The sequence below is a fragment of the Schistocerca nitens genome, chromosome 12 (genome assembly GCF_023898315.1).
Source record: "Schistocerca nitens isolate TAMUIC-IGC-003100 chromosome 12, iqSchNite1.1, whole genome shotgun sequence".
Lineage (NCBI taxonomy): Eukaryota > Metazoa > Arthropoda > Insecta > Orthoptera > Acrididae > Schistocerca > Schistocerca nitens.
In genome coordinates, this window is record NC_064625.1 from 18,248,566 (window position 1) to 18,265,979 (window position 17,414).

Here is a 17,414-nt window from a genome sequence, read left to right on the forward strand (position 1 = left end):
AATAAATACTGATGATGTTAAAAAGCAACATTATACCAGCGACTTTTACTGAAACGTAAATCTTTGACCTGTTAACTGGAAAGCATAAACAGGAACCGACATCCTACATAACGAGACAGCCATAGGAAGATAAGTAACATTTATCTGCTAATATAATGTTTCTGCCCTTATTATATTAACAGTGACGGCTCTAAAATAGTCGGTTCAACGTAGGACATTTACTTTCTGTACATCACGAACATTTTGATAGTAAGTTGCAGCAATAGCTATCAGTGCTTACACAGCGTGGTAACAACTGCAGCTTGGCTATAGCTAGTCATCTGACCAAGTTAATCCTGCATTCATCGACCTCCGTTATTGGGTGGAGAACTGTAGGGCCCCCCTAGACAGGTCAGGCGTGCACTACACACCGGAAGCAGCTACTAGGGTAGCAGAGTACGTGTGGCGTGCACACGGGGGTTTTTTAGGTTAGAGGGACCCCCCTTGGGCGAAACGATAAAATACCTGACGGCTTACCAGAGAGAACATCAGCATCGTTGATAAAGAACGTCCGTCCTCAGAGACCAAAAACAGGAAAAGTTAACGTAATATTGGTAAACTGCAGGAGTATCCAGGGCAAGGTTCCTGAATTAGTATCGCTTATTGAAGGAAATAGTGCGCATATAGTATTAGGAACGGAAAGTTGGTTAAAACCGGAAGTGAACAGTAACGAAATCCTGGACACAGAATGGAATATATACCGCAAGGATAGGATAAACGCCAATGGTGGAGGAGTATTTATAGCAGTAAAGAATTCAATAATATCCAGTGAAGTTATTAGCGAATGCGAATGTGAAATAATCTGGGTTAAGTTAAGTATCAAAGGTGGGTCAGATATGATAGTCGGATGCTTCTATAGACCACCTGCATCAGCAACCGTAGTAGTTGAGCGCCTCAGAGAGAACCTGCAGAACGTCGTGAAGAAGTTTCGTGATCATACTATTGTAATAGGGGGAGACTTCAATCTACCAGGTATAGAATGGGATAGTCACACAATCAGAACTGGAGCCAGGGACAGAGACTCTTGTGACATTATCCTGACTGCCTTGTCCGAGAATTACTTCGAGCAGATAGTTAGAGAACCAACTCGTGAAGCTAACGTTTTAGACCTCATAGCAACAAATAGACCGGAACTTTTCGACTCCGTGAATGTAGAAGAGGGTATCAGTGATCATAAGTCAGTGGTTGCATCAATGACTACAAGTGTAATAAGAAATGCCAAGAAAGGAAGGAAAATATATTTGCTTAACAAGAGTGATAGGGCACAAATCGCAGAATATCTGAGTGACCACCATCAAACGTTCATTTCTGAGGAAGAGGATGTGGAACAAAAATGGAAAAAATTCAGAAACATCGTCCAGTACGCCTTAGATAAGTTCGTACCGACTAAGGTACAAAGCGAGGGGAAAGATCCACCGTGGTATAACAATCATGTACGAAAGGTACTACGGAAACAAAGAAAGCTTCATCATAGGTTTAAGAGTAGTCGAATCATAGCTGATAAGGAAAAGCTGAACGAAGCGAAAAAGAGCGTAAAGAGAGCAATGAGAGAAGCATTCAACGAATTCGAACATAAAACATTGGCAAACAATCTAAACAAGAACCCTAAAAAGTTTTGGTCATATGTAAAATCGGTAAGCGGATCTAAATCCCCTATTCAGTCACTCGTTGACCACGATGGCACCGAAACAGAGGACGACCGAAGAAAGGCAGAAATACTGAATTCAGTGTTCCGAAACTGTTTCACTGCGGAAAATCGTAACACGGTCCCTGACTTCAGCCGTCGCACGGACGCCAAAATGGAAAATATTGAAATAAACGATATCGGAATTGAAAAACAACTGCTATCACTTAGTAGCGGAAAAGCATCCGGACCAGACGAGATACCCGTAAGATTCTACAGTGATTATGCTAAAGAACTTGCCCCCTTTCTATCAGCAATTTATCGTAGATCTCTGGAAGAACGTAAAGTACCTAGCGACTGGAAGAAAGCGCAGGTCGTTCCCATTTTCAAGAAGGGTCATAAATCAGATGCGAATAATTATAGGCCTATTTCGCTTACGTCAATCTGTTGTAGAATAATGGAACATGTTTTATGTTCTCGTATTATGACGTTCTTAGATAATACAAATCTCCTTCATCATAACCAACATGGATTCCGCAAACAGAGATCATGTGAAACTCAGCTCGCCCTATTTGTCCAAGAAATTCACAGTGCCGTAGACACTGGCGAGCAGATTGATGCCGTATTCCTGGACTTCAGGAAGGCATTTGATACGGTTCCGCACTTACGTTTAGTGAAAAAAATACGAGCTTACGGAATATCGGACCAGGTTTGTGATTGGATTCAGGATTTCCTAGAAGAAAGAACACAACATGTCATTCTTAACGGTTCAAAATCTGCAGATGTAGAGGTAATTTCGGGAGTACCGCAAGGAAGCGTGATAGGACCTTTATTGTTTACAATATACATAAATGACTTAGTTGACAACATCGGTAGCTCCGTGAGGCTATTTGCAGATGACACGGTTGTCTACAAGAAAGTAGCAACATCAGAAGACTCGTACGTACTCCAGGAAGACCTGCAGAGGATTAATGAATGGTGCGACAGCTGGCAGCTTTCCCTAAACGTAGATAAATGTAATATAATGCGCATACATAGGGGCAGAAATCCATTCCAGTACGATTATGCCATAGGTGGTAAATCATTGGAAGCGGTAACGACCGTAAAATACTTAGGAGTTACTATCCGGAGCGATCTGAAGTGGAATGATCACATAAAACAAATAGTGGGAAAAGCAGGCGCCAGGTTGAGATTCATAGGAAGAATTCTAAGAAAATGTGACTCATCGACGAAAGAAGTAGCTTACAAAACGCTTGTTCGTCCGATTCTTGAGTATTGCTCATCAGTATGGGACCCTTACCAGGTTGGATTAATAGAAGAGATAGACATGATCCAGCGAAAAGCAGCGCGATTCGTCATGGGGACATTCAGTCAGCGCGAGAGCGTTACGGAGATGCTGAACAAGCTCCAATGGCGGACACTTCAAGAAAGGCGTTACGCAATACGGAGAGGTTTATTATCGAAATTACGAGAGAGCACATTCCGGGAAGAGATGGGCAACATATTACTACCGCCCACATATATCTCGCGTAATGATCACAACGAAAAGATCCGAGAAATTAGAGCAAATACGGAGACTTACAAGCAGTCGTTCTTCCCACGCACAATTCGTGAATGGAACAGGGAAGGGGGGATCAGATAGTGGTACAATAAGTACCCTCCGCCACACACCGTAAGGTGGCTCGCGGAGTATAGATGTAGATGTAGATGTAGATTCCGTCAGGGCTGCGGCTCACTTTGAAATACACGAGTATGCAAAACTTACTGACGGAAGTACCACGATTCATGATGGTGTCATGGGCATTAGAAAATGCGGGGCATCGACCTTAATACAGTATATATCACCACGGACGACAATGCATGGTGTGCAGTGCGCTTCTACGTTGGCCAGAAGGCTGGTGAGGAGTCCTTGTGGTGACCGTTCCCATTCCTCCACCTCCTCGGTTGACAAATGCTGGATGGTCATTGCTCCATGTGGACGTGATACAGTACGTCTGCCGAACGCATCCCTCAAGCGCTTGATGGGATTTAAGTCGGTAAGGTGGGGAGAAGGGGGGGGGGGGACGGAAAGACCAGTCTATTCGCCGAATATCCTCTCGTCCCACGTGCTCCTGCACCTGGGCTGATCGATGCTGTCTCGCACTGTCATCGATAAAAAAATGAAGTCCGTTTCGAATGACAAGACGCACACGGGCTGGAGTACAGTGTCACAACAACGCTGACTGGTGGGCGAACCGTGTTGAAAGGTCTGGAGCTCAGTACGTCGATGCAACATTAAGCCTCTCCACACCCAAGTACCCGGACCACCATAACGATAATGTTCGTAAATGTTTGTGGGTGTATTAATTGTTACCACCTCCCGCCATACACATCGAGTACATTGAGTACCTACAGTCTGGAACCGGGCTACCGCTACGGTCGCAGGTTCGAATCCTGCCTCGGGCATGGATGTGTGTGGTGTCCTTAGGTTAGTTAGGTTTAATTAGTTCTAAGTTCTAGGCGACTGATGACCTCAGAAGTTAAGTCGCATAGTGCTCAGAGCCATTTGAACCATTTGAACATCGAGTACGTTGCCAACCGAGCACACGCGAGGCTCAAACAGCTCTACCCAATGCTCAACAGGGAAAGCACACTGAATAGGAGGGTGTCGAGGTCCATATACATGACACTGATTAGACCTCTGATGACGTACGCAGCTCCCGTCTGAGGATACGCAGCTCCTACACAACTGCGCCGCCTGCAGATCATACAGAACAAAGTGCTACGAATCATTAGCAACGCTCCACGCTACACACGCACCGTGGATCTTCACCATGAATACCGCCTCGATACCCTCAAGGAAGTATTCAAAAAACACGCCACACGACTATACAGGAACTCGAGACACTAGAACAATCCTTTCATCCTCACTCTGGGAAACTATGACAACAACCACAGGTGGAAGCACACGAGCGGCCAAAGACACTGCTAGCTAGGGCATAGCCACCTATGGTAAACTAACACAGGCAAACAAGCGACAAACGTCGGCAAGCCCCTGCATATCAGCAACACTGACTTGTAACTACCAGCTGCTATTAGAGCCGACCAACAGGCCACAGCAGGGACACCGACGAGCTCGCCTACAGACGCAAAAACAATCCGCAAACATTACACTGTGCTTCCGGTATATGACCTATCGGACACAAGAACGATAATAAACCTAACTGTTGCAGGTTGCTGACGCTGAACTAGGACTCTACACCGACACCCAGCGCCAGTCTCCGAGCAACACGACCGCACAACGTCAAGGTATCGACATGCGTGATACCCACTACTAACAAAGCCTATCCTTGCACGACCTATCGCAGGCAGTAAGACAACCGCTACTGCTCTTGCCACCCGACCTAACTACCGCAGAGGTTTTTTCCCTTGGCTCTTGCCTTGGCACCTTTTTTCCTCTGCCCTTCAAACCGCTACCCTTCGTTCGATTTCGACCCAATCTATCTCCAGATGAGCGCGTATTAATGGTTAACCTTAGCCAGACGTACGTAAACATCGCAGTACCCACATCCTGCGACACCTCAATTCAGTGAATACTAACCCTTATGCAGAGATGGCAGTAGACCTTTTGTGTTGGCCATCATGCCGGTGTGGGCGTGGAGGGGCTCCACCTCTTGTGTTGTGCCACACAAGGGTTGTTTTGGTGGTCCAGTGTTACAGTGTGTTGAAGCGTAAAATTGCGTGTGCGTACTGATCTCTACCTCACCGAACACAGTTCGCTAACTGGTCATCGTTATCGCGACACTGTACTACTTCCCCGTGTGCGTCTTTCCAGGGGTGCATTCGGCCCTGACTTACTTTTTATGAATGAGAATACGCGACTGCATCTAACGACGCAGGTTGTCGTCTCAGATGTGCGACTGGATTCGTGATTTCCTGTCAGGAAGGTCGCAGTTCGTAGTAATAGACGGCAAATCATCGAGTAAAACTGAAGTGATATCACGTGTTCCCCAGGGAAGCGTCCTGGGACCTCTGCTGTTCCTGGTCTATATAAATGACCTGGGTGACAATCTGAGCAGTTCTCTTAGGTTGTTCGCAGATGATGCTGTAATTTACCGTCTAGTAAAGTCATGTGGCAGTTGACGCTAAATAACGAAAAGTGTGAGGTGATCCACATGAGTTCCAAAAGAAATCCGTTGGAATTCGATTACTCGACAAATAGTACAATTCTCAAGCCTGTCAATTCAGCTAAGTACCTGGGTGTTAAAATTACGAACAACTTCAATTGGAAAGACCACATAGATAATATTGTGGGGAAGGCGAGCCAAAGGTTGCGTTTCATTGGCAGGACAGAAGATGCAACAAGTCCACTAAAAAGACAGCTTACACTACACTCGTTCGTCCTCTGTTAGAATACTGCTGCACGGTGTGGGATCCTTACCAGGTGGGATTGACGGAGGACATGGAAAGGGTGCAATGAAGGGCAGCTAGTTTTGTATTATCACGTAATAGGGGGGAGAGTGTGGCAGATATGATACGCGAGTTGGGATGGAAGTCATTAAAGCAAAGACGTTTTTCGTCGCGGCGAGATCTATTTACGAAATTTCAGTCACCAACTTTCTCTTCCGAATGTGAAAATATTTTGTTGAGCCCGACCTACATAGGTAGGAATGATCATCAAAATAAAATAAGAGAAATCAGAGCTCGAACAGAAGGGTTAGGTGTTCGTTTTTCCCGCGCGCTGTTCGGGAGTGGAATGGTAGAGAGATAGTACGATTGTGGTTCGATGAACCATCTGCCAAGCACTTAAATGTGAATTGCAGAGTAATCATGTAGATGTAGATGTAGATGGAGCTCTTGGAACGAGAGGATGTTCGACGAATGGACTGGCTTGTCCTTGCTCCTGACTTACATCCCGTCCAGCACTTGTGGGGTGCGTTGAGGAGTCGTTCTGCACCAGGTCCACATTCACCAACGACAATGCCCAGTTGTCAACCGATCTGGTTGAGAAATGGAACGCCCTGCCTCAAGAACTTCTTACCAATCATGTGTATAGCATGGGAGCACTTTACAGAGCACGCATTGCTAACCCGTGGTGATCACAGCCCCTATTAAGAACTATGTCCCACTGTTTGTAATGTCCAAGGGACCATCATGAATCGCGGTGAGTTCAGTCTAATTATTTTCTTTGAATAAAAGTGTCGTATCTGTTCGTCTCCTGACGTGTTCTTTCAGTTCTTTCTATGTATAGTCCAAGTTTCACCGAGCAGAGACACGTCATTCGAAAATAACCATCGTCCTCATGTTTTGGAAGATTTTTACGGTTTTATGCGTTAAATGCCAATGAGCCTCTTTAAAAAATAATTTTCGATACTTTCTTGACACACCCTGTACATTAAGTAAGCAAATTTTTATATTTTAAGACCGTAGTGCTGAGAAGCCATTACTGAAGCAACGTATGTCCCGTTCTTAACGATTTCCGAGCAAACTAATGAAAAGAATGGGGAGCAGGAGAAAGGCAGGTGATCTAATGTTTTGTTTAGCTGCGTACATTTTCTCACAGAGTATGATCAAAAAGTGCACTGTGAACTGCAAGGCATTTCTCAGCCCTTGTAGACAGCTGATACGTTGCTGTTCAGAGTTCACTGGTACGGAATGTTGTATTCCACGTTTTCGGTTCACTGATGAGTCAACATTTACACGCAGCGGCGTCAAGAACACGTGAAACTCTATACGCTACTGTGGAAACAAATTTTCAACGATGTTTCTCAGTGGTCGTTTGGTGCGGCATTATTAATGACGAACTCATCGTTCCGATTGTTTTAGGTAACCATCGTAATGGAGTACGGTATCTTGATTTCCTTCACAGCGTATTACCAAAATACTGGGAATATATTCCTTGGGCATCACGACGTCATATGTAGTTTCAGCACGGTTGGTGCCTGTTATTTTCAAACAGTTGTATGTCGGGTCCGGATAAGAATAGGGCATACGTGCATTTGAAGTGTTTTTTTTTTTTTTTTTTTTTTAGGCTCGCCAGTAATATCACCCCTCAAAGCATGTAGCCTTCGTCCTGAATTACCCTGTACATTGTAATATTTCTGGGATTTCCGTCGTATGAAAGCTGTGAGTACCCTGGGAAAGGCATTCACCTATATGTACACTCCTGGAAATTGAAATAAGAACACCGTGAATTCATTGTCCCAGGAAGGGGAAACTTTATTGACACATTCCTGGGGTCAGATACATCACATGATCACACTGACAGAACCACAGGCACATAGACACAGGCAACAGAGCATGCACAATGTCGGCACTAGTACAGTGTATATCCACCTTTCGCAGCAATGCAGGCTGCTATTCTCCCATGGAGACGATCGTAGAGATGCTGGATGTAGTCCTGTGGAACGGCTTGCCATGCCATTTCCACCTGGCGCCTCAGTTGGACCAGCGTTCGTGCTGGACGTGCAGACCGCGTGAGACGACGCTTCATCCAGTCCCAAACATGCTCAATGGTGGATAGATCCGGAGATCTTGCTGGCCAGGGTAGTTGACTTACACCTTCTAGAGCACGTTGGGTGGCACGGGATACATGCGGACGTGCATTGTCCTGTTGGAACAGCAAGTTCCCTTGCCGGTCTAGGAATGGTAGAAAGATGGGTTCGATGACGGTTTGGATGTACCGTGCACTATTCAGTGTCCCCTCGACGATCACCAGTGGTGTACGGCCAGTGTAGGAGATCGCTCCCCACATCATGATGCCGGGTGTTGGCCCTGTGTGCCTCGGTCGTATGCAGTCCTGATTGTGGCGCTCACCTGCACGGCGCCAAACACGCATACGACCATCATTGGCACCAAGGCAGAAGCGACTCTCATCGCTGAAGACGACACGTCTCCATTCGTCCCTCCATTCACGTCCGTCGCGACACCACTGGAGGCGGGCTGCACGATGTTGGGGCGTGAGCGGAAGACGGCCTAACGGTGTGCGGGACCGTAGCCCAGCTTCATGGAGACGGTTGCGAATGGTCCTCACCGATACCCCAGGAGCAACAGTGTCCCTAATTTGCTGGGAAGTGGCGGTGCGGTCCCCTACGGCACTGCGTAGGATCCTACGGTCTTGGCGTGCATCCGTGCGTCGCTGCGGTCCGGTCCCAGGTCGACGGGCACGTGCACCTTCCGCCGACCACTGGCGACAACATCGATGTACTGTGGAGACCTCACGCCCCACGTGTTGAGCAATTCGGCGGTACGTCCACCCGGCCTCCCGCATGCCCACTATACGCCCTCGCTCAAAGTCCGTCAACTGCACATACGGTTCACGTCCACGCTGTCGCGGCATGCTACCAGTGTTAAAGACTGCGATGGAGCTCCGTATGCCACGGCAAACTGGCTGACACTGACGGCGGCGGTGCACAAATGCTGCGCAGCTAGCGCCATTCGACGGCCAACACCGCGGTTCCTGGTGTGTCCGCTGTGCCGTGCGTGTGATCATTGCTTGTACAGCCCTCTCGCAGTGTCCGGAGCAAGTATGGTGGGTCTGACACACCGGTGTCAATGTGTTCTTTTTTCCATTTCCAGGAGTGTATATTAAATGATCAACTTATGGGATGAGACCTATTCTTTGAAAGACATTTGTTTTATATAATTTAGGTAACTGTAAAGATGCGCATCTAGTGTGGACGCTAATACATCGATTGCGCAGTCAAAGAAACATTTTAACAGAAGCTGAATTGAACGTTGCGCTTCGATCTAAGTAAAAGATGACAGTAAAAACTTTTGTAGATCTTCAGATTTTATCGTACTTCTGCTTGTAATGTGAAAGCGTAAAGAAGGTCGTCTTTAACCCATAAAAGTGAGCGGTCTTGCCAGCGTGCAGACAACAGTTATTAATTAATAAAATTCGAGTAATTTATGTTCGATACTGCAAACCGGCGAGTTATTGTCATGACGGTGTTGAACGGTGCAAGAATTGTCTTGAAGGAAGGAGAAAAGTAATGACTGTAATTTGTGACAAAAACGTGAACCAAGGAGCTAGCACAGGACAGGCTGAAATCTGATCGCACCATACAGTCGAAAAGTACTTATGTAAGTTATACTGTTTATAAATAATCCCTAATTGCTTGTGATGATTGTTTGAATATAGGCCTGTTTAGTGTTTACCAGATTTCTTATTCTATTCTTTTCCTTTATATTTTTTTACCACCATGCCATATTATGTTTATAAATGTCAAACAGCCTTTACTACAGCAGAGAATACAGCGGCATCCTGATCGTAGACAGAAGGCTGCTCCTTGTCTTCTATACAACTCATAGCTGCCCCATTTATTAATGATTTCATTTGCAAATGCAATTTTTTATTGTTCATTGTTAAAGGTCTATTAGGTGATTATAAATTTCATACTGATTACGTAAAGAAATCCGGGTTGTTCTTTTCCAAATAATAGAAGCCTTTGAGTAATCAAAAAACTAGCCTCCTTCTGACAACGATCAGGAGCCGACCAGAAGACGGACGTCTTCTACCGCTTTCGTGTTTCCTGTGGCAAAGCTGTGCCAAACTGGGAACACGACATTCTAGTATGAAACGCAATGGGTGTTACAAAAAGGTACGGCCAAACTTTCAGGAAACATTCCTCACACACAAAGAAAGAAAATATGTTATGTGGACATGTGTCCGGAAACGCTTACTTTCCATGTTAGAGCTCATTTTATTACTTCTCTTCAAATCACATTTATCATGGAATGGAAACACACTGCAACAGAACGTACCAGCGTGACTTCAAACACTTCGTTACAGGAAATGTTCAAAATGTCCTCCGTTAGCAAGGGTACGTGCATCCACCTCCGTCGCATGGAATCCCTGATGCGCTGATGCAGCCCTGGAGAATGGCGTATTGTATCACAGCCGTTCACAATACGAGCACGAAGAGTCTCTACATTTGGTACCGGGGTTGCGTAGACAAGAGCTTTCAAATGCCCCTGTAAATGAAAGTCAAGAGGGTTGAGGTCAGGAGAGCGTGGAGGCCATGGAATTGGTCCGCCTCTACCAATCCATCGGTCACCGAATCTGTTGTTGAGAAGCGTACGAACACTTCCACTGAAATGTGCAGCATCGTGCGTGAACCACATGTTGTGTCGTACTTGTAAAGGCACATGTTCTAGCAGCACACGTAGATTAACCTGCATGAAATCATGATAACGTGCTCCATTGAGCGTAGGTATAAGAACATGGGGCCCAATCAAGACATCACCAACAATGCATGCCCAAACGTTCACAGAAAATCTGTGTTGATGACGTGATTGCACAATTGCGCGCGGATTCTCGTCAGCCCACACATGTTGATTGTGAAAATTTACAATTTGATCACGTTGGAATGAAGCGTCATCCGTAAAGAGAACATTTGCTCTGAAATGAGGATTGACACATTGTTGGATGAACCATTCGCAGAAGTATAATGTAGTGCCTGCACTCTCTACATGGTACGGAAACAACTGGTTCTCCCGTAGCACTCTCCATACAGTGACGTGGTCAACGTTACCTTGTACAGCAGTAACTTCTCTGACGCTGACATTAGGGTTATCGTCAACTGCACGAAGAATTGCCTCGTCCATTGCAGATGTCCTCGTCGTTCTAGGTCTTCCCCCCTCGCGAGTCATAGGCTGGACTGTTCCGTGCTCCCTAAGACGCCGATCAATTGCTGCGAACGTCTTCCTGTCGGGACACCTTCGTTCTGGAAATCTGTCCCGATACAAACGTACCGCGCCACGGCTATTGCCCCGTGCTAATCCATACATCAAATGGCATCTGCCAACTCCGCATTTGTAAACATTGCACTGACTGCAAAACCACGTTCGTGAGGAACACTAACCTGATGATGCTACGTACTGATGTGCTTGATGCTAGTACTGTAGAGCAATGAGTCGTATGTCAACACAAGCACCGAAGTCAACATTACCTTCCTTCAATTGGGCCAACTGGCGATATATATATATATATATATATATATATATATATATATATATATATATATATATATATAATCAGATTAAAATTGCAAAAAATAAATCAAATATATTTAAGTTGTTTTTTTTTTCCTTGTATCATACTAAAACGTGTGCTATCGGCGTGGCGGTACTCACCGACGCATTCGACGGAGCCGTCGTTCTTGTAGAGCGCGCCCATCTGGAAGAGGCAGACGCAGCGGCCGTCGCGACACTCCGTCTTCTCGGTGGTGCGCTCGCACTGCTCCGAGAACTCGCACGTCTCGTTGATCTTGGCCGCTGCAACACGTGGGCAGCCCGTAAACATGGCGCTAGGAAGGGTAACTGCCACGAATCACGGGGTCTTTCGACAGTCAGGAGGTGCGGAGGGTCAGAAGGGGGTATACTTGCTCCTCTCTAGCGGACTGGAAAAAGAGACATTAGCCCGCTGGTGACTACTGTCAAGACTTGGCTGATGACGTGATAGGAGAAGAAACAGGAATCGACATGGAAGAGATAGGGGATCCAGTATTAGAATTTAAAAGAGCTCTGAAAGACTTAAAATCAAATAAGGCAAAAGGGATGGTAACACTGAATCGGAATTTCTAAAATCATTGGGGGGAAGCGGCAACAAAACAACTATTCACTTTGGTGGGTAGAATGAGTGATACATATATACTAAGATGGTATCTGTTCTTTCGGACATGTCCGAAAGAACAGATACCATCTTAGTATATATATAGTTAAGGCTCACCGGCCACTTGACCATCTTCATCTTCTGTGCGAATGCACAAACAGTGCCCGAACTCTTACGGGAATCGGCAGATGCCCATTTGATGTATGGATTAGCACGGGGCAATAGCCGTGGCGCGGTACCTTTGTATCGAGACAGATTTCCAGAACGAAGGTAATGAGTATAATAGGCGGGGGCACTACGAATGTAGTGCGGGACAATACGTTGAGAATGAGGGTTTCGCGGGAGGCGTGCCAGAGATAAATCCCTGCAGTCGTGCTATCCTGTGAGTCCTCGGTGGCTCAGATGGATGGAGCGTCTGCCATGTAAGCAGGAGATCCTAGGTTCGAGTCCCGGTCGGGGCACACATTTTCATCTCTCCCCGTTGACGTATGTCAACGCCTGTAAGCAGCTAAGGGTGTTCATTTCATTGTAATAGAATGAGTGAGTTTAGCGATGTACAATCAGACTGTCGGAAAAACACCATTCACATAATTCCCAAGATTACAAGAATTATCGGACAATCAGCTTAATAGCTCATGCGTCCAAGTTGCTGAAAGGGAGAAGATTAGTGTTTAACGCCCCATCGGCAACGAGGTCATTAGAGACGGATTAGGGAAGCATGGTTCAAATGGCTCTGAGCACTATGGGACTTAACTACTGAGGTCATCAGTCACCGAGAACTTAGAACTACTTAAACCTAACTAACCTAAGGACATCACACACATCCATGCCCGAGGCAGGATTCGAACCTGCGATCGTAGCGGTCGCGCGGGAAGGATGGGGAAGGAAATCGGCCGTGTCCTTTCAAAGCAATCATCCTGACATTTGCCTGAAGCGATTTAAGGATAGCAGGAAAAATCTAAATCAGGATGACAGGACGCGGGTTTGAACCGTCGTCCTTCCGGATGCGAGTGCAGTCTGCTAACCACTGCGTCACCTCGTTCGGTTCCAAGTTGCTGACCAGAATAAAACACAGAAAAATGGAAAATAAAATTGACGATGTGTTAGATGGTGGAGTCGTGAGTCGTGCTTGGGTAGATCGGTTAGAGCACTTGCCCGCGAAAGGCAAAGCTCCCGAGTTCGAGTCTCGGTCCGGCACACAGTTTTAATCTGCCAGGAAGTTTCACATGACGATCAGTTTGGCTTTAGGAAAGGTAAAGGCACCAGATAGGGAATTCCGACGTTGCGGTTGATAATGGAGGGAAGACTTAAGAAAGACCAAGACACGTTCATAGGATTTGTCAACTTTGAAAAAGCGTTCAACTGTGTAAAATGGCGCAAGATGTTCGAAATTCTGAGAAAAACAGGGGTAATATACAATATGTAGAAGAGCCAAGACGGAACAATAAGACTGGACGATCAAGAACGAAGTGCTCGGATTAAAAAGAGCATAAGACAGGGATGTGGTCTTCCGGCGCTACTGTTTAATCTATACATCGAAGAAGCAATTACGGAAATAAAAGAAAGGTTCAAGAGTGGGAATAAAAGGGAATCAATGATAAGATTCACTGATGACATTGCTATCCCCAGTGAAAGCGAAGAGTGCCCGCATCTCGTGGTCGTGCGGTAGCGTTCTCGCTTCCCACGCCCGGGTTCCCGGGTTCGATTCCCGGCGGGGTCAGGGATTTTCTCTGCCTCGTGATGGCTGGGTGTTGTGTGCTGTCCTTAGGTTAGTTAGGTTTAAGTAGTTCTAAGTTCTAGGGGACTTATGACCACAGCAGTTGAGTCCCATAGTGCTCAGAGCCATTTGAACCATTTTGAAAGCGAAGAAAAGTTACAGCCCAATGGAATGTAATGAGTATAGAATATGGACTGAGAGTAGACCGGAGAAACACGAAAGTAACGAGAAGTAGCAGAAATGAGAACAACGAGAAACTTAACATCAGGACTGGTGATCACGAAGTAGATGAAGTTAAAGAATTCTGCTACCTGGCCTACAGAAGCCTGCTAGTATCAAACAAAGGCCGTAATTTGCGGAAGAAATTTCTGAGACTTTGCTTCTGGAGCACAGAATTGCGTGGTAGTGAAACATGGACTGTGGGAAAACAGGCAAAGAAAAGAATCGAAGTATTTTAGATGTGGTGCTACAGAAGAATTTTTAAAATAAGGTGAGCTGATTAATGTAAGGAATGAGGAGGTTCTCCGGAGAATCGGGGAGGAAAGGATCATATGGGAAATACTGGCAAGAAGAAGGGACAGGGTGATAGGGCATCTGTTAACGCATCAGTGAATAAATATCATAGTACAAAAGGTGCCGAAGAGTGTAAAAACTGAAGAGGAAGACAGAGATTTCAATACATCCAGCAAACAATTGGGGACGTAGGTTGCAAGTGCTACTTTGAGATGAAGAGGTTGTGACAGGAGAGGAATTCGTGAAGGATCGCATCAAACCAGTCAGAAGACTGATGACTCAAAAAAGAAAACCCAATTCTAATACCAATCAGGGCGGACACTGACTGGTGTGTTTACTACGAACCATCAGGTCACGGCTGCAAACCACTAACAGGAGTCATCTATAGAAATCTGCAACGGCTGGTGGAAGCCGACGTGGTGGAACATCACTTGGGTCTCGGAGCGCCAAAGTACACGAGACGCAGTACTGGCCGTAAGACTGATCTCGGAAGAAACCATGAAAAGGGACGATCCAACATATATAGCTGTTGTATATTTCGAGCTTTTGACAATGTTGATTGGAATATTCTCTTACAAATTCTGAAGGTGGCAGGGGTAAAATACAGGGAGCGAAAGGCTATTTACAATTTGTACAGAAAGCAGACGGCAGTTATAAGATTCGAGGGGTATGAAAGGGAAGCAGTGATTGGGAAGGGAGTGAGACAGGGTTGTAGCCTATCCCCGATGTTATTCAATCTGTATATTGAGCAAGCAATAAAGGAAACAAAAGAAAAGTTCGGAGTAGGTATTAAAATCCATGGAGAAGAAATAAAAACTTTGAGGTTCGCCGATGACATTGTAATTCTGTCAGAGACAGCAAAGGACTTGGAAGAGCAGTTGAACGGAATGGACAGTGTCTTGAAAGGAGGATACAAGATGAACATCAACAAAAGCTAAACGAGGATAATGGAATGTAGTCGAATTAAGTCGGATGATGCTGAGGGAATTAGATTGGGAAATGAGACACTTAAAGTAGTAAATGAGTTTTGCTATTTGGGGAGCAAAATAACTGATGATGGTCGAAGTAGAGAGGATATAAAATGTAGACTGGCAATGGGAAGGAAAGCGTTTCTGAAGAAGAGAAATTTGTTAACATCGAGTATTGATTTAAGTGTCAGGAAGTCGTTTCTGAAAGTATTTGTATGGAGTGTAGCCATGGAAGTGAAACATGGACGATAAATAGTGTAGAGAAGAAGAGAATTGAAGCTTTCGAAAAGTGGTGCTACAGAAGAATGCTGAAGATTAGATGGATAGATCACATAACTAATAAGGAGGTACTGAATAGAATTGTGGAGAAGAGGGGTTTGTGGCACAACTTGACTAGAAGAAGGGATCGGTTGGTAGGACATGTTCTGAGGCATCAAGGGATCACCAATTTAGTACTGAAGGGCAGCGTGGAGGGTAAAAATCGTAGAGGGTGACCAAGAGATGAATACACCAAGCAGATTCAGAAGGATGTAGGTTGCAATAGGTACTGGGAGATGAAGAAGCTTGCACAGGATAGAGTAGCATGGAGAGCTGCATCAAACCAGTCTCAGGACTAAAGACCACAACATAAATAACAGGTGACTTTGCAGTGTTACTTGAAAATGACCATAAGGCCGAAACTACAATAGTAACAATAAATATTTTATACAGTCAACGGCGACTATGATGTCTTTTAAGAAATATTATATGACTGTGAATCGTAACCATGAGAGGTTAATCTTGGAAGATGAACGTAAATAAAACTAAAACATGGATGATGAGGTGTAGTGGAATTAAGTGAGGTGATACTCAGGACATTTAGATTAGAATATTATAAGCTGACACTAGTAGACGAGTGTTGCCCTTTGAGTAGCAAAATACTGGTTAAGGGTTAAGTAAAGTGAGAATAACATGTAGAGCTGCAATGATGACGAAAGATTTCCTGAAACAGAAATACCTTAACATCGCAGATAAATATGTGTGTTAGAAATTCTTTTTTGAGGTTTTTCTCTGGAGTATATCTTTGGGAATGTGGAATTGTAATGTGGACGAAAAAAGCTGCACAGACAAGGAGAGGATAGGTGCTTTTTAATGTTGTGGTAAAGATTGTAGAAGCTAACATGAGTGGATCGAGTAGCTAATGAATAGGGAGTGAATCGAATCGGGAAGAAAAGAAATTTATGGCATAGATAGCTAAAAGAACGGATATGAGGACCCATCCTGAGACACCGTAGTGCAATTAGCGTGGCAAAAGGGGAAAGTGTGAAGGGTAAAGAGATGAGGCTAAGGTCTGAACACAGTAAACAGTATTCGTTTGATGTAGGTTGTAGTAGTTATGCAGAGATGAAGAGGCTTGCTTACACGGGATAGGCTAGTGTACAGAGCTGCATCAGATCAGTCTACGGATTGGAGCTCACAACAATAAATGAAGCGTGTAGGACAATAAAAGCATTATATTCGCGGCTTTGTGAGCACTCGCTCAAGCTCAGTTTAGCGCTCAAGTGTGCTACTCGATTGCCGATGACTGCAGAGGGGCGATACAGAAGCGGAGGCGGAAAGGTGTCGTTGTCAAGGAATAGCAAATTAGAAAGCACTATCGTTGAAGGACTGACTATTTGATGTATGGGACGATTCTGTGTTATATTTACTGAGATGGTTCCTTTTGAGCCTCTCTCTTTCTCTCTCTCACTCTCTCTCTCTCTCTCTCTCTCTCTCTCTCTCACACACACACACACACACACACACACACAAACGCACACACCACAGCTGCATTCAGTGCTTATAGTAGAGATCTGTCTTGCTGGTGGCTGAGCTTTTTACTATCACTATTGGCTGGAGGAGAAAGCTCGGTACTGATGTACCGTTTCTAAGCACCAAACTTTTGCCACTGTCCTCTGCTACGTACTGACTGTTTCATTG

General features: G+C 45.2%; 1 protein-coding gene across 3 annotated transcripts in view; it reads right to left on the reverse strand.

The window, feature by feature from the left end:
- LOC126215347 (uncharacterized) overlaps positions 1 to 17,414 on the reverse strand; it is a 286,938-nt gene that overhangs the window by 120,140 nt on the left and 149,384 nt on the right. For all 3 annotated transcript variants that reach the window (XM_049942032.1, XM_049942031.1, XM_049942033.1), the window contains exon 5: positions 11,780 to 11,920. In XM_049942032.1, coding sequence (XP_049797989.1) covers positions 11,780 to 11,920 — 141 coding nt within the window. The remainder of the gene's footprint in view (positions 1 to 11,779; positions 11,921 to 17,414) is intronic.